Source organism: Blennius ocellaris (assembly GCF_963422515.1).
Source record: "Blennius ocellaris genome assembly, chromosome: 21".
In the NCBI taxonomy this organism is placed as follows: Eukaryota; Metazoa; Chordata; class Actinopteri; order Blenniiformes; family Blenniidae; genus Blennius; species Blennius ocellaris.
The window spans coordinates 2,840,073-2,861,696 of record NC_137670.1 but is presented as its reverse complement, the minus strand read 5'-3'; the positions used below and the strand labels follow the sequence as shown (position 1 = coordinate 2,861,696).

The following is a 21,624-nucleotide window of genomic DNA, read 5'->3' as shown; positions in this document are numbered from 1 at the left end:
ATATTCACAAACTGTAAGAGACATTGACATTTCTCAAAGTTTCTTCCTTTGACAGCGACTTACATCTCCCTCAGCTCATTCTGCCTGAACTCCGCTGCCAACCTGTTAAATAACTACAATAATCTCTAAAGTAAACCCCGAATCCAGAGTTTTTGCAAATGTCTTTTTCTTTAAAATACCTGAAGAGTAACTTTAATGTTATCGTGTTTTCATACAGTCTGCAAAAGTCATAACTGTTGGACTCGATTTCTTATAATATCAATGGGCCTCTATTCGATCTTACAGATCTTAAAACGTGTATTTGAATTAAACCTCTAACTTTTACCCTGAACTTTTATATTTAAGCCTTGATTTCATCGACATGACTGATTCCCCGGATAAAGTTCCACCCAGGCCAGCAGGTTTCCTGACTGAAGCTCTCTGGCGCCCCAACAGGTGAAAATCCTCCACAAAATGTGGATTATGTTTCATCTGAGTCCAGATTTAATACCACTGATAAATACCAGAGTTGACTGGCTTGTATTAGAGCATTCAGCGATTTTTAAAGAACATAATGATATTTGTTGTTTTATTTCAGTACTGTGCCATACGTCAGGATCTATTCCAGTGTTAGGAAGCACGACGTGCGTAAAACAGGAATCATACGGACAGAACAATTAATTTGAAATAGATTTTTCATCAGATGTAATAAACATCTTTCTCTTTTTTATAATAATTCTAGAAAACACAATAACTACATTTTATTGGGGGAGCGTCGAGTGATTCAAACTGAAAATAAAACAAAACGAGGTTAATGACTTCACAATCTGTCGACTGGTTAAAATAACAGAAGGGTGAATAATCCCGCATTTCAGTTTATTTATGAAGAACAACAATTTGCTCATAAATCAGCTACAACTTTTAGACATACAACAACCAAGCAGGAGGTAATCAAATTTGTATGATAATTTAAAGCAGCTGCCCCATAAAAACCTAATTTTGTGGATTTTACAAAAGTCCGACTGATAATATCAGATTTTAACATTAAGTTAAAAGCAACAGAGTAAAAAAAAGCTCCAAACCAGCAAATTAATGCTTTAATGAATATTTATGAGGATCCAATTTAACGTGTTACTTCGACGCATCAAAGTATTAAAAATTTATTTATATGAATTATCAAACTGCACAGATAAATTAAAAAAAATTAAAAACAACGCGTCTGACTCAATAACTTTCTGCAAGTTGGGGGTGGGGGGGAGTGTGTGTGTGTGTGTGTGTGTGTGGGGGGGGGGGGGGGGGGGTGTCTCTCCTTCATATCTGGAGCCTATCACGTCCTCAGACACTCCTCCACAATGTGGCCACTCACTAAATGTATATATGACAGGTTTACACAGCGGGGCGCGTGTCTCTGTGTTTGAGTCTCGAGCAGCGACTCCACAACTTTTAAAAAAAAAAAGACAAGACAAGCACCTGCTGGGGTGATTAAGAGCTCGGTGTTCCGATAAGTGGTGGTGGTAGGTGTTTTTGGGTGGTGTTTGGTGATGTGTGCGCGCGCCCCAGCCTCCGCGCGGCGGTGACAGAGGTTCAGATCATGTCGCTGCGCTTCGACTCCAGCTGAGGATCACCGCGCGCCGCTTGGAGCCTTTTTGTTTCCACGGTACATGTTTCAGCCAGCCGGACGCCTGAGCGCAAACTTGTGACTTTTTTGGCACAGCCTGGGAGCGCGGCTGCAAATGGGCGGCATCGGTGGCAGCCTCTACCTCAGCATGTTGAATGGGACTGAAACGCAAACTTTCGGAAAGAGCGCGGACATCAGCAGCCACCTCCACCGCAGCAGCAAGGATCTAGCCGACTTTAAAATGGGGATTCAGGACGCCAGGTTCTACTACCCGGACTCGGTCCAAAGCGGCCAGGACACGCTGACTCTGCCGTACCACGCGGACCAGGCGGTGGGGGGGTACGGATCGCAGCCCGGCAGGTTTTACGCACAGACCCTGAGCAGCTGCCCGTACGGCGGCGTGCGCTCCCCGCCAAGAACCGCAGCCGGCCAGGGTTACATCGCCGCCGCGGGAGACGGGTTCCCCACGCCGGGGAAAGACGTGTACTCTCCCTCCCCGGAGAATTACCCCTCCAGTTTTCAGCACGCTTACCAGCGGGCGCCTCTTTACCCTTTACCTGGGCTACAGGTGTGCGGAAAGACGCAGGCGCTGCTCAATAACTACCCGCTGTGGGCCAAGTTCCACAAGTTCCAAACCGAGATGATTATCACCAAACAGGGGAGGTAAGCCCGGTATATCCAATTTACAAAGTGTCCCACATCTTTATACGACAGTGATTAAAAGTTGAAATTTCGCACCGCGTTGTTTTTGGCTTTTACGCACTTCCAGTTTAGTCGTTCGCCAAAATAATCCTTAGAATGAGCGTGAACCACTTTTTCTCAGTGACACAAACAACGTCACTTTAAAACGCGCTTTCCACTTGCTTTTTTAATTTTTAATAAATGTGCTTGTCGAGAGACAACTTAACTCATTCTAACTGTCAAGAGCGCATCATCATCATCACTTTCACCTCTTTGGACAAATGTTCATTTGGATTCCTTTCCACGATTCTAAATTACACAAAATAACAGGTGAACACAGACACTCATATTAAGGATAAAATAGTCCAAAAAGTGATTTTTTTCAAAATACTTCTTTCGCGTTAAAGGCTTAAATGCATAAGAAATATTTTTAGGGTCGTCAACATCTGCAGAAATCTGTTCAGGTGTCATTCCCATTAAATTGGCCTTTTCAATGTTGGCTAATAAACTGCAGTTCACATCGCAGACGCGCTTTTTAACCGCGTCAAATTTGGTTGTGGACCAAAGCTGATGGTGCGAAAAGTGGATCCGATGTGAGCTGCAGTTTGACCTCTGAAGTCATGAGGGGAGGGGGGGGGGGTCTACTATACATCACAGCAGGTGCAAAAACGATGCGTTACCTCATTCACAGTGGGAAAACTATACTCCGAGTATACAGCGGGCAGGTTCCCCGCAAAAATTATTAAAATATGCGCTAACTTCTTGTAATTTCAGTACTAACTGTATGTAATTCTAAGAAAATTGGAGTCAATTTAAAAAACAACAACAACAACTTGTATTTATTTTCTAAGTATTTAATAAAGGCAAACTACCTGATTGGAGATTTAAAAGGGATTAAAGTGAAAATGGTGAAAGGGAAATAGTTGCGGAATCGTTTGCAGCGCAGCGGCGGCAGAAGCTTCTGACCTGAAGAGACTGCGCTGCCGGGCCTCTCTGATAGGTCACCGAGCATTAAGCTGCAGTCACGTCGATGAGGATTAATTCACTAATATGCGACACTTGTGTTTGACAGAAGGTTTGAGGCCATGGCTTTCTCATGACTCGGATCTGTGCGCAGGGAGCGCGCGCGCTGTCACATAATAAGACACTGATATTTCCAGTGGCTTCACTCGTCTCCTTTAAGCCTCGTTTTAAATTAAACAGACACCAAACAAATCTCAAATTTTAAATGATTTTGTTTTGTTTGTCTTTTTTCTGTTGTGAAACCAGAAGGGATTTAATTTTTTCAATGCAAAATCTTCAGTTTGACACTAAATTCTGGCAAAAAGTCATTTTCTTTTAACCTGAAATGTTTCTTTAATTCCTTGCTGAGCGCAGCTTCAGAGCAGCTCAGTTACATCTGAAATATAACTTATTAAGGTTGAACTTTGTGGACGTTTACCTGTCAAAGACTCCAGAATTCATTTAAATGGTTCGTTTAGTTTTGTGCAACCATGATTTTGGTATGTGGGGATTTTTATTTTATTTTCCTATTAAAAAATTTTTTATTGTGTACTTTGACAGCTGTCTCTTTGTTCACTTTACTGGAGCATTATGCAGAATCTAACTTGTTTTTGTGAAAAAGAATACAAAATCATTATTTTTGTCAAATTTGTTCTGAATAATCTTTATTTCTTTGGGTTAAAAAGGAAACCATTTAAGTGCAGGTCAGTATCAGTTCTGTTACAAAACACTCCTGCTGTGATTCTTATGAACTGAAAGTTATATTCCCACAAAATATAATAATATATCCTCTTTTAACTTCACAGTTGAAATAAGAGTTAAAGTGCAGCTCAAATGTCTCGGCGATTTGCTTCAGGTCAACATCTTTGCTATTTATTTGATTCTATTTTCTATTTGAAATGATTCCTTTCTTTCTGCTGGACTATCTGAGAGATATTTCTGGAAGCCAAGAAGCATATCTAATGTCATTTCTTTCCTAGGCTGTTTTCTCACTTTCTGTTTGAAGGCGTTAATAAGAGTTTTTAAGAAGTGTGTATGTTTCTGTGAAGACAGACTCGTCCAGGTGGAGAAAGTTTCTATTTGAGTCTCATTAGTTATTTTTAATCAGTTTTAAGTTGCATTCAGGCGAAAGGTTAATTTGCCGGTCGGATTCTTTCTTATGCGATGTCTTATCAGGTTTCTGATAAACTCAGTTGTTTCCACACTTCGGGGAGGTTTCGTGGATTAAATGAAGAATGTGTTTCTGCTCAGACCGTCTCTGGTCATTATTGTTTTATTTCTCATCACCAGTCAGTTACTTAGTCTTACTGGACCTTCCTGTGCAGCTCAATTATATTCGTGGACAGTGGAAATGCTTCTTTTCTATTTGATGTCGGGGTTTTTTAGCAGATAAAACTTGTGTTTTTTTTTTTTTATGTTTGCAAACCTTCTTTATCCCGTAAAAACTTTTCTGACAGATGACTGAAAGAAAATAGGAGTTCAGTAATGCTTCTATAAAGCCATTCTTGCAAAAAGTTTGTGCTTCACAGGAGCATTATGAAGAATTTCAGTGATATCCTAAAAGTGCGTGGCTCATTTTATGATAACTGACAAATATTCAGGTGAATTTTGTCCATTTCATAATTTTTTTTGTCTGTGGTCTTCTGTTGACGTGAATCTAATCTAATCTAGTCTCATCTAATCTAATCTGTCAGATCATCTCATTCAAAACACTCTACGTTTTATTTCATAGCCTCTAATCCGAGAGGCCCTTGGTGCAAAGCTCAGTCACACTCGAGCTCCCCTGTGAGGAAGCACAACCCTCAATAATAGCGACGATGGTGAAAGGTCGGAGGTGTCGCCTCCCTCCAAAGCTCAAGTTTTCACTTCGTGCAAGAAACCCACAAACCTCAAAATACACAAATTTGACGGTGAAAAAAGTTCTTGGGTTTTTTTTTTTTAATCTGACGCTGCAGCACAACATCAGACAAACCTAAAGTAATCCAAAAAAAAAAAACTTTCTGGAACAAAAATTCTGCGAGAGTTTTAGAAGAGTCGAGCAGAGAAACACTGAGAAAATATGTTTTTTTCTTCTTCTTCTTCTTCTTCTTCTTCTTCTTCTTCTTCTTCCTTCAGTATCAGAAGCAAAAAAAAAGATCCTCCTTAAATTTTCATCTTGGGTTTCGGGCTGCCACTGTAAATTTGCTGTGATTTTGGACAGGAGACCGAGAGGGTCTGCAATGTTAATCAAACACCCCGGTAGCCGGAGCCGAGAGGCGAGAGGAGCTCCAGAGAGATGCAGAGAGAAGGGTCAAACGCCGCCGAGGCTTCAGATGGCCACGCCGAGCCGCTTTGAAGTGCAGGAAGTGAAAGACTACATTCTCTTTTTCCCCCCCTTCAGCCTCGGCGAGAGACGCCGCAGCCTGCACTCGCCCCTCAGATGTTGGGCTCATGTACCACACCGGGCGCTTTGAAATCCACACACACTTTTTTAGAACCTGCAGGAAAAGGAGGCCGGACTCATCTGCAACCCCTCACAAGCTAAACTCACATCCTCACTCGTCGATGCCATTTGAGGCAAAAGTTCAAGAACGCCACGAGCGTGTGAGAGGTCAAAGCATTCAATCAGGATCCAGACGCAGACGGGCGTGACAAACACATCATTTGTAGTGACGAGACAAACGAAAGAATTCCCCCCATTATTCATAGTATTTGCCGGAGAGCAACACCTGGAGGGTTGCTGGTGCAGAAATGAGTCAAGGAGTAATTTCATAAGAAGCCGGTTGATTGTGGAGAATTCATTTGAAAGTGAAGGTGTTTCGACTTCATATGTCATCGCGCTGATATTTTTGCATTTCACGCTGGTGAAAGCAATTACGTCAGTGTGTTTAAGGGCTTTTTAAAGTTTTCACCCTCTTTTCCCGTATAAATCCTGGGAGTTATTAAAACAAAACAAAAAAACGCTACAAAGTGAAAACGCGTTGTTTTTTTAATCTCCGCTTTCACGTTAATGCAGAAACATTCTAAAAAAATGTCTGTTTCCACGGCAACGGCAGAAACACTGAAAAGTATGTCGTTATGTTGATCCATTAGTTGGTGCTGTTGGTTGTTTTGTAATGAAACCACACACGTTGCAGCAGAGAACATTAATGATGGGAGAACGCGGGACATGTGACGAATTTGGATTGTTGTCACGGCGACTGTTAACTAAAAAGAGGCTCTTAGGCCGATGGTGTAAAGTCGCACTTCAGAGGATTCATGCTCTTCTGCTCTCTCTGCTCCACTAACTCCAAACTGTAATGAATCAGTCCGACGTCTGCGAGGAAACAATCCCCTGATTCATTTATTGACTTCAAGGTGCTGCGACTGTGGGATTGATAAATCAGAACGAAATCAGTCACCAATTCGCACAATGAATTTCTAGTGTTTAACTCAAAAAGTGTCAAAAGTGTCCATGGAGAACAAACCCAGACATAATGGACGATACATCACAACCAAATCGACATAAATCCCAGTGTTCAGAACCTTAATCTCAGCAAATATTACCTCTCAAACTTTGAATTGAAGTAAAAAACATGACATACAAGCCTTTGGAGGAGGGATGACTGAACACCTCCTGCAGACCAACATGAACTGCTGCAGACGTTTAAACATTGACTGTCAATAAAAGAACCTTTTGGGGGTTTTTTTAGTCGGAGCTCTGATCCCTCCATCTTCTCTGTGTGTGTTTTAGAAAGCAGAAGCGGCACTATTTCAAGGTTTTGACAGTATGACCTGTCACTTCCTGTTCAGCTGTTTATGTGTGCATAGAAGCACAGAGTGCCAATATTTTCAGAGGACTAAACAAGCACTTCCTCTGCACCGCTGCAAGAACCTTCCTGTGATACCTGGGTGATGAAGCCCGGCCTGATTTCAGAGCCACACTCCTCAAAACACGGTTCATCTTCACTGGTGGTGATAAATACTGCGAGAGGGAGCTGAAATATTGGCTGCATTTGATCTGACGACTTTGCGATTTGACATTCTAGTCCCATCGATCCCGTTCGAACAAAGAGACGGGATCGATGGGACTAAAAGAACAAAAAAAAACATTCAAGACTGAATCAAATCCTAAAATGTTTTCAACTTAAATGTCTAGCCGTCGGAAACATGCGCGTATTCATCCACCAGTGAAAATAGACCCCAGGAAATCCACATTTTGCTTTGTTAACTGGCTAATAAAACTCAGCTGCTCAGAGAATTACAGTAATTTGTGACTTATAACTAATCCCTCCATGTTCCCAGCTGGAGCTGAAGGTTTTCATGCGTCCGTTTAGAGTTTTAACTGAGAACGCAGCATTTTTGTGTTTCCGTTTCAGAAAACCTTCACGTTTCATTTTGAAAACAAAGTCCGTTTACACAGAAATGACGGAAAACGATGCAGTTAGCATGCCGGGCCATGAGTTGGTGCTGTTGTATGTTTTTATAATGAAAACACACACACACACACATGCGGCAGATGACTGAGTTTCGATTGTTATTACGGTGACCGTCAAAATGAAAGCTAGTGGCTAGGACTAGGACTCTACGGGAAAACGGTGGAAACCAATACAGAGAGCGGCTAGAGAAGAGCGTCATTGTCACAGGTCTGGAGTCGTGCGACGGTGCAGTCCACTACACCCTGGCGCTGCCTCTCTTGCTGTACACCGATCTGATTTCAAACCCTCCAATCAGCTGTGTTGAGAAGGGGGGGGGGGGAGGAGAATCCTTCTTATCGTTGTCATTATTGACACGTGAAGCGTGAAACCGAGAGTATCCGGTAACACCTCGTCCAAAACGAAGCGTCCGGCGGCGGGGTTCCTTTGCGCGACGGCCGGGGGTGTCCGGGGGTGTCCGGGGGAGCGCTTGTGTCCGGCAGCAGCTGTAGACTGGCATGTTTTTCGTCACAGATGATCAGGCGTGCGCGCCGTGACAAAAACTGGACCTGAACTCCTGTCCGGGTGAATCAGCGGCGGCGCTCATGTGGAAAAGTCCTCCCTCTCCCCTGGTGGATACCCAGTGTCCCCCCCCCCCCCCCCCCCACACCCCCACCCCTACCCACTCCGCCCTCTATTCTTTCCTCCCTCCATCTCCCCCCCCCTGCGGTTTCCCCTCTGTCTACCCAAACCCCTCCGGTTGGCCTCTGTCGACACTTTATTTTGATTTCTCCTGCTAAATGTCACCGTCTCTGTATTACTGGCTGCGACGCCACGCTGGACTGAAGACAGACTCCGGTTATGAGTCGTCACGTTGGTTTGCTGGATCAGACTGAGGAGGCGGCGGCAGCAGCAGACGTTTGTTGTTGTTATTGTCAGGTCTCCCTGAGCCCAGCGGCGCGCCGGCAGGTTGTCCGGGGGAGTCTGTCGGCCGGCAGGTTTGATTCCCAAGTGCGCTGCAGTGCGTCGTTTTTTAATTCCCCCGCAGACATTTTTCAGAGAGTCCATTTCCTCCTGGTTGTCGCCGTGTGTTGTGTGGCACAGACAGACAGAAGCACAGTGACTTTTACCCTTCATAACCACATCGCCAACCCACACCACCACCACACTGCATGCTATGACGTGTTTTCAGCTCTGTCAGTCACATGCAAAAATGCTCCTCTGTGTTGTGTTTTCAAATAGTTCCCTCACAAAAAGTGGAGTTTTGATTTCCTATAAAAGCCTCCAAGTGAGTCGACAATATTCGCCTACTCTCGAGATTTGACTCCGTCACGGCGGAGGCGGATTGGTCCACTCGTGCGTCGAGCAGCCCAGTTCCTGCTTCCGCCGCTCTGAAGCGGCGCCGTGGAAGAAGAGACCTTTCACCTGTTCTTTACAAGAGCTGCTGCGACGATTGTGTTTCACTGAGAGCCGAGACGGATTGTTAAAGTGGACCCAACGTTTAGCCACAAAGACCCAACTGGGACCCGCGTGTGTGTGCGTGTGTGCGTGTGTGTGTGTGTGTGTGCGTGTGTGTGTGTGTGTGTGTGTGTGTGTGTGTGTGTGTGTGTGTGTGTGTGTGTGTGTGTGTGTGTGTGTGTGTGTGTGTGTGTGTGTGTGTGTGTGTGTGTGTGTGTGTGTGTGTGTGTGTGTGAGGGATAATAAGCTGCCTTTCAGAGACACAAACCACATTGAAGCAAAACCTCAATGAAATGCATGAAGAGATTTCACTCGACAAACATCTGCAAACAATCTTCAATCCACGAAACTAGAAAGCTGCGAGGTACCAGGATGTAGTCAAAGGGACAGTTAATCTCTCGAAGCTCTCGCGCTGAATGTGAGATTCCGTATTGACCTTAAGCAACCTGAGTTAGCTGGTTCATTAGTTAGTTAGTTAGTTAGTTAGCCAGTTGTCGTTGAGTTTTCCAGAACGTTCATTCCTCCAGATGTTGCTGCAGCCTGCAAACAGCTTTACGTTTCTACACGCAGCATTTATTTTTACCTCGTTAAATTGAAAAACCTATTCAAGGAGAACAGGGTGTATTTTAGGACAATCACAGTAAACCTCAGTGATCTCACACACACACACACACACACACGTTTATTTGCATCTGTACGCGCTCGTATTCAGAGTTTAATAATATCGACTCGCCCTCCACTCGGCTCCGTCGCCTCAGGAGGTTCTGGCTGGTGTAAAACAAAACGTCAAACGCATATTGCCCTCGTTTATTTACACCAAGTACAATAATGTGAGGTCAGTTTACAACACGCGTACGAATCAATACAAATATGTTCCACAACAAAAGTATCACTTTTATCGTCATTAGACCATTGATTCACTGGTGAAGTTCAGCTGACGTCTCGTCAGACAATGAGAGGAAGATGCTCTAAAATCTTGTTACCTGAAAGACAATCAGAGTTAATGCTAATTCCAGCTATTGTGCATGCAGGTTAATGCTGTAAACGTATTTGTTGCTTCCATCCCGCTTCCTTCTGCCGTGTTTGAACCCGGCGTCCTCCGGGACGCCCTGACCTCCCGGTAAACCCGTCTCACTTGAAGCCCCCGGCGATCGGGGGCAAGTTCGACATGGAAAGCCGCTGCAATCAAGGGCATCTTCTGGGGCATCTTTTATTAACGGCGGCGTTAAATATTCAGCGCGGTGTCGTCCCGTCGGCGCCACCTCTCGCTCCATTACTGCACCGGAGCTGCTGGTGACCCTGAACGCATCGCGTCGCCTTCAAGGTCTGAGCGGGAAAATCACCTCCGAGCTTCACGTTACATACATTAATCCCTCAAAGAGCACTTCCGACACCAGCAGTTACAGCGCCTCACTTATTTAGTAGCATTACATGTGTAATGTTCACGAGACATATTAGAATAGTCTTCGTGGCCTATTTCATATTTCAGGCCCCTGGATAGGGGGGTGTTGGTTGTTTTGGACAATAAATGGTTCAAGAGGAGGTTAAAAAATGGTTATTTTAACATTTTCAACTCACATTAAGTTATTTAAAAACTATGAATTGATTTAACATATGACATCTCACGTCACGGTTTGAATCTGCAACCGAAATCTAAAGGGAAAAACATATAACGTGTTTAAAAAAGTGTTTTTAATTTGTTTGTTTGTTTGTTTTTTTCCACCGTGCAGGAGGATGTTTCCCTTCCTGAGCTTTAACATCAGCGCTCTGGACCCGTCGGCTCACTACAACGTCTACGTGGACGTGGTTCTGGCGGACCAGCACCACTGGAGGTACCAGGGCGGGAAGTGGGTCCAGTGCGGCAAAGCAGAGGGGAACATGCCAGGTACAAGTCAAAACATGCACGTTTTATTACTTTAACGTCATTGGATTTGGGTATTTGTTATGTGGTTTTACTTCTCTCTCATTTCGTTTGTTCCATTTTAACCACATTGGTTCGGTGTTTGTGCAGATTTTCTGCACAAATAAGTCAAATGTTGATCTGAAATGACATTTAATGTCTCAATTATAATGAAAAACCGTAAACTGACTGTTTTATTTCTGTTTTCTCGCTCGGTAAATGAACTAAACAGCATCGACTGCAAAATAAACCTGATATTCAATCAGTGATTCAGTTTTATATGTATAAACAACGTAAACATATACGGGTTAACATATTTGTTCATATAGTGGAGAAAGTTTCCCAGTGAAAACTAAACATGCACAAATAAACAGGAGTGGATGGAACTGAAAACAATGAATTAATGTCCAGGTGGTGTGACACATTTCTACTCTAACATTCAAAATTGTATGTAATTACTTATGTGTATACTTTTTACATATTTCTTAGAACTGCGGTATAATTAGTAATAAAAAAAAGTCATAATTAGACACGTAAAGTCTGAAAAAGTCCCTTCGTCTGTCCTCTCACCCATTTTTCTCAGTTCAGGGTCACAAGGTCACTGTGGGAGTCCAGGGAAAACACACAGACACACACACAGAATTAACTAGTGAGTTTCAGACGGTGCAACAACTCCAACACCTTATTTGACGATATCGTCGTCATCATACAGTTTGTCACAGTTTTAGTTCAACAGGTGTAAAAATAAACCGGAATTAGGTGAACAAAAGAGAGTGGAAGGTGTTGCCACACGTCAGCCGGGTGTTACCGAAGGTGGGAACTGTGGTGAAGCAGCTCCACTTAATTAGACCTAATAGCTGACTGATGTGGCCGAGGCTCCATCGTTTAGCAGGTCATTGTGGTAACGCTGTTAACCCCTCGTTAAAAACGTGAAACGCACCAAAAACACCAGCAGGAAACATCCACAGTCGGTTGTTTACAGTTTATTTTCCTTCGGCTTCAGTTTGATATATTTAATACTTTTGTTGTTGTGAACTTTATTAAAACACACACTTAGAAATGCTTTTGATCTCATATTATTCATATTATAAATACACACTAAATAATTTGCTTCGGTGCTTAAAAAAAAAAAGAAAGCACCGAAAAATTTCAATTTTGACTTTTTTGTTAACTAAACTGCAATGGAATAAATTATCTGCATATTGTTATGGCGTGCCGATCATGTAGTATATTTAAAGAAATACCAACATGAAATGAAAAGTGAAAATTGAAGTTTACGATTTAAGTTTACATTTTGTCTCAACTAAATATTTTATCATAATATTTCAATTTCTATTTTGTTTGTTTATAGCTGCAGCTAAGTGAATGCAGATTTGTGCTTCTTAGTTGTTTTTTTATTAATTTTGGAGGATTTTTTTGTTTTGTCAATTTTATATTTACATATTAAAACAACTGAAAGATAAGTAGCTATGTATGAATGCAAACAGAGAGACAAAGAAAATAATAAAGAGTTATAAAGCTCATGAATGGGAACTCAAACAGTCAAATAGAATGTTTGCTTGAAAAACATTCCAAATTAAACAATTTGCTGCTTGAAATGAGAGATTAGCACCAATTTCAGTGGAATTACAGTCATTAAAGAGTATTTCATAGTATATTTATCAACTTTTAAGCATTTTCAACGCTCAGTAATAGAGACTTTAGTAGAGTAATAGACAGTTTCAGTTCTTTATGCAAGCATGCAAAAAACCCTCATTTATTTAAAGTTGTTGTCTGGGTCTGTTGTAATTAAGGCTTTATTGAGTCGTTTTGTCTTTCTTGCACTCGGTTGTGTGAAGACCCCTGAATGTCCTTCGCCTCTTGCAGGAAACAGGATGTACATGCACCCCGACTCGCCCAACACGGGCGCTCACTGGATGAGGCAGGAGGTGTCATTCAGCAAACTCAAGCTCACCAACAACAAGGGCAGCACCAACAACGTGGCGCAGGTATGGACCGCGTTTGTGGGTTCAGCCTCTCACATCAATTCTCTGTGCGTCAACAGTGAACTTCTCCGCCTCGGTATTCAAGTTTCTGCACTTTCATTGATGGTTTTACGGTGAAGCCACGTCGTTTTAATTGTATTACAGACTTCAGGGCCTTTCTGTGTGGAGAGGCTTTGTCTGCTGTGACGTAATGAAAAAAAACAAAAAAGAATACAGGAATAAGGCTGAGGTTTTTTGAAGGATCCAGATCTTTCAGCTTTCTTTTAATTAAGACACTTTCTGGCGTTCCCGGGAAACTGCCTGGTGCTTTTATTGTGACGGGCGTTTTGACAAGTCCAGAGAGGTCGTCTTTCAGCGAGGTCGTAAGAAGACTCGGGCCTTGTTTCCATGACAACGCCATTTCATGTAAACATTGTTTTTTTGTCCGATCATCCACATGTCACGCCGTTTCGTGAGCCTGAGGTTTTTTTAATTTATTTTTTGCTGTATTTCTATGGCAACGTTACAGTGCTCCATCATTTTGAGTAGTTTTCGTGGCGTTTCCTATGTGGACGTGAAACTTTTTAATAACGACGGGGAGAAAACAGGTGGATTTGTCTGCATAGATGAACCTCGGGGGAATTTTCCGAGTGAAAAGTTTCTCCACATTTCCTTCAACATCCCAGTCAAAGACATGCGCGTCAGGTTCTCAGGCGACCGTCGGCGTCGGTTTGTCCTGCCGATCGTCTGCCAGTTCCCCCTCTGACCACGACTGAACCTCCACAGATGATCGTGCTGCAGTCGCTCCACAAGTACCAGCCCCGGCTGCACGTGGTGGAGGTGAAGGAGGACGGCTCCGAGGACCCCTTCCTGTCCTCCAAGGCTCAGACCTTCATCTTCCCCGAGACGCAGTTCATCGCCGTCACTGCTTACCAGAACGCAGACGTGAGTCCCGCAAACGTCATGTCTTCAGAGGATTATAGAAATATATATATATAGAAATCTAAATGTAAAAATATTTCTCGTAAGTTGCAGTAAGTAACCTTTTTTGTATTTTCATCGACATTCTCGTTCAAATAAACATCAAGACTTGATTTCAGCTGAACAAACTGTGAATAGAAGGAAACGAGGAGATTTACAGATTTAAAAAAAAAAAAGCATTTAGTCAATCGATCAAATATTTGTGCAACTTTTTAAACACGGCTAAACGAATGACAAAGAGCACAAGAACAGGGTTTTTTTTATGAATGAAACCTGAATTAAAAACATGTGAGAGGATGACATTAATAATAAAAACATGTAATAAGGCAAACATAAAGTATTAAAGACGGCATAAATAATGTTACCTTTATTTTTGAATAAAGTTCAATCAGTAATGTTACCAGAAGATTTAAACAACAGTGGCTCAACTTTCTTAAAATTATCTTCCTTATTTGGATTCAACCGTTCTCAAAAAGCCATAATAACACTTGTTATAACACACGTTTAAACGAGGGTAAATAATTCATGTCAGAAACACACACGTTCTACTGTAATTTATGCAGGCCTGCATCAGTCATGCATGAACACTAATTTGCACTCCTGCATCTCGTGTGAGAGTCGGCATGGGCGAATTATACGTTGGTACATCGGAGGTTCGTCACCTCGGCTGACCTGCGTGGCGCCGCCGCGTCTCCAGCATTAAGCGTAGCTCCTCCCCCTTCGCCGGATGAAAAGTCCTGCTCACATACGTTATGTTTGTGGTTTCTGCTGCCGCTCACGACTTCTCCTTTCCCCTCCCTCTCGCTCTCTCCAGATCACCCAGCTGAAAATAGACCACAATCCCTTCGCAAAAGGCTTCCGTGACAATTACGACACGTAAGTCATCTTTTTTTTTTCCTCCCCTGGGACATCGGTTAAACCACGTCTTCATTTGTGGCCCATATTTTGCTCTTTAAATTTTGCACCTAAAATGCCAGAAAAATAGCTGTTTCTGTTTGAGCTGATGCTAACCTGCTGGCCTGATGCGTCTCGGGACACGATGATCAATAAATAAAGTGGAAATAGCAGTGACCTTTATTGATAAATCAAGGTTAAATGTTTTTCTTCGGAATTTTACACTTCAGAAACAGATTTCCTCTTGCAGCCACTTGCTTCCTCGCCTGCTGCCGAGCGATATTTTGATGAATTAACTTTATCGATCTGTTGGTTTGTGGAAAACTGCCCAATGCACATGTAGTCACTTTTAAAAAAAAAAAAATGTTTTTCAAAGCATCATTAATGAGTTCTGCTCGAGGAACCGCTTCCTCACTCTACAGATGATGTTTTTAGTCTATGCGACTTGTGACTGCTGTCAATTGACTGAGGCTGCGTTGGTGAAAACAGGAAGAAATAGAAAAGCTATAGGATTTGCTCACCTCTCCGATGAAGGGTGAAGCTGCTGCCGCTGCAGCTGCAGTCGGAAGGTGTGAGGGGTCCTTGTTTGAGGTTTGTGCAGGAAGTGACACCTTCCAATTTACGTCTTCTGCTCACACTCTCGTCTCTCCGGCTCAGGCTGTACGCTCCCCCCGACCCCGACCGCCTCACGCCGTCCCCGACGGAGGCCCAGCAGCTGCTGGCGGGGGGCTGCTACCCCCAGGGCTACCTGTCGGAGCAGTACATGAGCCCGCTGCCGCAGAGCCGCTTCTACGCCCGCGACGCCATCGGCATGGGCCAGCAGCACAAGGACCCGTCGTCCAGCCCCGGACCCCACAGCCGCTGGTACCTGACGCCGCAGCAGGGCGTCGCCCCCAACCGCCTCGACTTCGCCTCCTCCTACGACGGCGACTTCTCGGGAAACGGCTTCTACAAGCCCTTCCCCCTGCAGACGTCGGCCCACCACGCGCTCAGCTACTACCCGGAACACCCGTTTGCCTCCACCAGCGTGTCCGGCGCCACGTCGGCGGGCTGGGGCGCCGGCCGGCCCGCCCCGCAGTACCTCGGCCACCCGGCCAAGCCGGGCCCCGGCCTGGGCTGGTTCCGGCCCATATCGTCCTCGTCCTCCTCGTCGTCGTCGTCCACGTCGCCCGGAAACCCGCGGCTGCACCCGCCGTCGCTGCTGGAGCCCCTGCAGCCCGGCCTGCTGCCCGACAAGCACAAAGACGGCATGCTGGCCGAGGACCCCTGGCTGGAGCCGCCCTCCGTCAAGTCGGCGGACTCGGTGGACTCGGGCTTGTTCGAGGGCGGCGTGGGCGACAGCAAGAAGAGGAGGGTGTCGCCGTACACGTCCAGCACCGAAAACTCCCCGCCCCCACGCGGCGGCGAGCTCTGCGAGAAAGACAGCAACAGTGACGCCGACTACTACGGCTATTACACCCACTGATTACCTCACGGCGCCGGCGACACACCTTCACGCGCCTGCCGCGGCCGGCCGGACCGGGACGGGCCGCCAAAGCGGGCCTCCCGTTTGTGCTGCGGACAAAACACAAGAACCGCAAAAAAAAAAACAGAACCTCGTGTCATGTCACAACAACGCCGCCATCCCGCCGGCGCGCCAAAGTCCGTCTGCCAGGTGTCAGCAGGAACTTTCAAAGGTTGGTGTCGAAGTTAGCGGGACGGAAGCAGATGTGACTGCGACGCCGCCAGCAGTCGCGCAAACACCAAACACTCCTACAGACCTGTGACTTAAAGCCTTTCAAACATCTGGAGATTTAAAAAAAACAAAAAACCCAACAACAACAAAAAAGATCTGCATATCTGCTTGGTGACAGACGCCTGCAGGGATTGTCTCTTCCTCCTGCATCAAACTCTTGTCTGTTTGGCTTTGTCTCGTCTTTCTCACCCGCAACCAGTCACACACACACACACACACACACACACACACACACACACACACACACACACACACACACACACACACACACACACACACACACACACACACACACAAGGCCCTCTCTTCAATTTGGCCTAATTTACCTCCGCTCCCACTAGTGGCCAGTGTGCAGTACTGCAGGGAGAGCAGAGCCCAGACTCGTGGGGGGGGGGGGTTAAGACAGATTAACTTCAGTACTGACGGGAGGTTAATCTGTCTCAACCATGTTCGCACCACCTTTCAGTGAGTCTGAGCAGCTGAACGCAATCCAACATATCGCACGGGTTTAGGATGGAAGTATAAATATCTGTAAGGCCAAACATCAAGTCGTTACTCTGAGTTAGTTCAAATCCAAGGTTTGCAATGATGCAACCTACGAGTTATTTATTTATACATTTGGGTTTTACTGCACAATGTAAATCCAATAGACTGTTTTCTTGCATCCACAGATTATTGAAGCAATGCTGAAGATCATAAAATCAATATTTATTTCAACTTCCTGGATCCGGGTCAGGATAACCAGCATCGGTAGGAAGTCAATTTATGGTTCAGTGTCTTTTGTGTTCGGGTGGTGAAGCAGAATTAATCCAACTGTCGAGATAATCCCTGTGTTTGGACTGGTCACACAAGTGTAAGTCTTTTGGTATAAAAGGCATAAATAAATCCTGACTGGATAAACTATTGAAACTCCCACCTGCTGCCGTCGCTCCATCTGAATTAGGCCAAAGGCAGGAAATCTGCAGCGCAATAAACTATAAATACAGACAAATCCAAAGTTTTTCCTTTGGCCTGAGTGCGACACACCAGTACGTTCTGAAAACGAGCAAATTCCAATGCATTTTTTTCTTTATAAAAATCTACGACAAAAACGTGTGATCCGTGTTTCTTTACAAACTAAAAACATGTAACTTTCTGCAGCATTAACGTTTTTTTTCTTCACTGATTAGCTTTGATGCTAATGCCACTTAGCGAGCAATAAGATAACTTAACTGTCAGTGTTGCTATCTGCACACTGATGGCGGACGACGACGATACAGGGAGAAAAAAAAAAAGAAGTGTGAAACGTGATAATTGAAAACTTCGTGATCTCAAATCCCAGAAGAGAAATGTGTGAAAATGCCTCGAAATGGGATAATTTTAAGTTACTTCTCACACAAAGCACCTGTAACACTTTGAAAGGCAGTTAATAGAAGAAATCAAGTGAGACTCCTGCAGGAAGGTGCAACAACGTGCCACATGCAAAAAGTCCGGTCGCTGCTGCAGCCGCCTGATTTTTAGATAACATCCTTTTATGCCTTTTTTTTTTTTTTTTTAATTAGTAGTAGTGTCTGCAGGCAACGCTGCAGTTGCCTTGTCGACTGTGCAAGTTGCAATGACTTCCTGTGGCGACTGACTGTGTGAAAAACAAGAAGCCAAAACGACATTTCAAACTCCAGCCGAGTTTTCATCTTTTGATCACATGACGTAGTAACGATAATAATACATTTTATTTCAAGGCGTCTTTCCCTGCACTCGAGGACGCCGTACGGTCAGAGGGTAGAAACAGCAAAAGCTTTGACTTTGCGCCGTGTGTGTTGAAGTGAGAGAAGATTTCTTCACCCGGACGAGTTTTCTTTCACCGTTTCACCCAAATTCTCCAGGTTTTCCCCCCAAATCGCTGTCACGCCTCGTGTAAAGTGGGTCAGCCCACGTTGGCCCTGTAGCTAACCAGACGAGGCGCTGTCACCGTCACGCCGCCGCAAACAGGAAGCGCAAAGTGACCGCGCGGACACTCTGAACCCCCCCCCCCCCCCCCCAGATCAGGCGGTGACACGGCTGACAGAGGCCCGGCTCCTGGCTCCCGGTGACAGAAATGAAGAGTGAGGCTCCAGTCGGCGCCGATCAGACGCCAGCGCCTCATTCCTCGCCAGGTGTGCTAATGGCCTCGGACATCGCCGGGGGCGACAGGCGGGCCCCCCCGGTGTCCGGCGGGGCGACTCAGATCCCCCACTCTGGCTCAGCTTGAAGGACAAGATTGAAATTAAAAAGCCGATTTCAAATTAAGTCAAATCAACAGAGAGGCAACAAATTCTCTGCAGTGCACCTGCAGAATTCCCCGAAGAGTGAATTGGTTTGAAACACTGAGATAAACATTAAACACCAAACGGAAACAAGTGAAATAATGAGTATTGTTCTGAAAACTGTGTCATGAAGTGACCCTCAGATTAGTTATTGAACTAAAAACCTTTAACAGGAAAGTGCGTGTTGATTCTCAGTTACATTCAAATCTGATTTAAGCTCCTTTTTTGTAAATAATACAGTTTATTATGAAAGATCAAGACTCTTTATTGTGTATTTTACATTAATCTGCAAATCTCTCACATTTAGATCATTTTGAAGCAGTCGATTTGGATCAAGACAGTTGATTAGCTTTTAAAAGGGATTTAAGCGGCTCCTAAATTTAACTGTGCAAAACAGTGACATGATTTTACATGCATGTAATATCCAGATTATCTTCCCAGGTTTTGTGTCGCAGTTGTAAAAGTGTAAATTTAAAGATTAAGCATCAAACTTCTCAAACCTGCTGTTTGTTGTTGTTGGTTTTAGCCTCATCGGGACATAAAAAGTAAACGCTCATGTGGGTGATAATTTTCAGAACAGTGATTTTTATGAGCGTTACTTTGAGAAATTACCTAAAAATTGAGGGATTAAAATAAACCACAGAAGAAGAACTTCCACCACCAAGCTGTTTTGTCGTGAGACGAGCTGCTGCGTCCCTGTTTTTCCACATCAAATTGCATTTTTCCAAAATTTCCAAAGCTTTTTCTTTTCAGAACCGACACATGACGACAATAAACAATACGAGGGCGCACATCTGCTTACATTTCATGTACACATGTGGAGAGAAATTCCTGTTTGGGGCTGAAGCTCAGGACACTGGGTCGTCTTTGTGCGTCTTTTTATAGAAAATGTAAAGTTAAATTGTACAGTTTGTGAACGCTGCAATAACTTTTCATCTCAGATTATGTTGATTTTCACTATGAAGCAAAAATTCATCTGGTAAAGATTTTGGTTTTTGGGGTTTTTTTCACTGCAGGAGACTTTAAAGCAGGAATTACAGCAACAGCGGGAACGATTAATAAAGAGTCAATAAAGAAGGTGAAATATATAAAGAAAAAATACTTAATGTAAAAAAAAATTCTGTCTTTTCTTTTTGTCCTGCATGATGAATGTGTTTCATTACGGACTTTTCAGGTCAAACTTTAACAGGAGAAAAACTACTATTATTCATTTCATCTAAAATATCATGACTTTACCTGAAATCACCGCAAAAATCGGTTATGAGTCAAACAACACATTGTTTTATTGACCTGTGAAGGAACATGAATATTTGCATTAATGCACATGAAGAAATACATCTTAAATCTAAATGTTGACCCATTTTGAGACGATTTTAGATCCTTAATTGTGGCTCAGGTCACATTTTGAGCTGGGATGCCTCATATAAACGGGACATTATTTAAATTAGTGATAATAAGACAATTTTTCTTCTAAAATGTACTTTTACAAAACTGAAAAATTCACTCTGTTCTTTCATTGAACTCTTTCAAGGATTAATAATCAGATTGGGCTATTTATATATAATATATTCTTCACAACTGTATTGAAGTAGATTTTTCAGGTATCTTTACTTGAGCATTTCTACTTTTACTCCTCATATTTGCACTTTGTCTTCAAAATGGCTTATTATTTGTTTTGAGTTGAACGATTCATCCGGAAAAAAAAAGGATTTTAGGTTTTTATTTAAAAAAATTTTAAAGGCAAAAAAGTCTATTTTCACTTTTGTGCTCCAGTACATTTCAGAACTTCTATGTTTGTATTTGTAGCAAAGGAAATAAGCTCAACTTTAACAAGATTATCTGTAATCCTACTTAAGTAAAGATACTTTTACCAGCTCGGCTATAATTTACCTCCTAAATAAAGCAGTTTGTTGAAAAGTTTGAGTCCACGCCGGGGAAAATATTGTGACGCTTCAGTCAAAACCGAGGACGAAAAGACGTTTATCCGAGTTAATGTCTTTGTTGAAATCCGCGGGAGGAAATCGAAGCTGTACAGACGACGATTCGTGTTTTAAGTGCAATTAATGGAGTGTGAGTTTCTCCCTGTTGGCCGTTGAAAACCCAGTGAACTCGTTTGTTCTTTACGTTCCATGTGCTGTGTGTTGTTTTCTGTGACTGGCAGCAGGAAAGCTGCTCCGATACCTCAGGACCGCCCCCTGCTGGATATCTCAGCTATTGCGCTCAGCCGACCAGCCCCCGAGCCAGATGTTGAACCTCTGGAAATACCTCCACTTCCCATGAGTTTTCTAGAGACTGCGGTGTGATATAGAGACGGAGGGTGACGAGCATGTGTTTCTTTCTTGTGTGTGATTTTAAACGGCGACGCAGAAATTAATAAGAAAACATTTCTGGAGGGGATAATAAACCCTGTTATTTATTTTTTTTAAAGATGGCATAATTGTGTATTGTACTTTTGTTTTTTTGTTTTTTTTTATATTCATCAAATTAAAGCTTCCACACGATGAACCCGGCTGCTTTGTTTTACCGTTTTACTCTTTTTCTACGAGACAAACCACATTTTCACAACTTCATCTGTTTTGACCTGGAAAATAAATCCCGGCTGCACATGTTCTTTTTTTTTTTTTTTTTCTTTCTAATCCTTTTTTCTAATTTTCTCCTTCAAATCTCACTTCAGTTAATCACACTCTCTTAACAATCTGTTTGTTTTTTAATGACAACACGTTGGACCAAAGTTTTAAAAAGTTTTCACTCCACTCT

General features: G+C 43.4%; 1 protein-coding gene across 1 annotated transcript; it reads left to right on the top strand.

Annotated features, from left to right (window-relative positions):
- The first annotated feature begins 1,562 nt into the window (after positions 1–1,562).
- Positions 1,563–16,775, top strand: tbx21 (T-box transcription factor 21). The gene is made up of 6 exons (XM_080517850.1): positions 1,563–2,260; positions 10,842–10,996; positions 12,878–12,999; positions 13,762–13,920; positions 14,771–14,832; positions 15,508–16,775. The coding sequence occupies exons 1-6, from the start codon at positions 1,713–1,715 to the stop codon at positions 16,313–16,315; spliced, it is 1,854 nt and encodes a 617-aa protein (XP_080373976.1). The 5' UTR covers positions 1,563–1,712; the 3' UTR covers positions 16,316–16,775.
- Positions 16,776–21,624: the final 4,849 nt, after the last annotated feature.

Bases quoted from the DNA above. Each gene is read 5' to 3' on its own strand.
- tbx21 (XM_080517850.1), top strand. From the start codon at position 1,713: ATGGGCGGCATCGGTGGCAGCCTCTACCTCAGCATGTTGAATGGGACT. The intron at 2,261-10,841 runs GTAAGCCCGGTA...TCCACCGTGCAG, and splicing joins ATTATCACCAAACAGGGGAG to GAGGATGTTTCCCTTCCTGA. The intron at 13,000-13,761 runs GTATGGACCGCG...GAACCTCCACAG, and splicing joins GCACCAACAACGTGGCGCAG to ATGATCGTGCTGCAGTCGCT.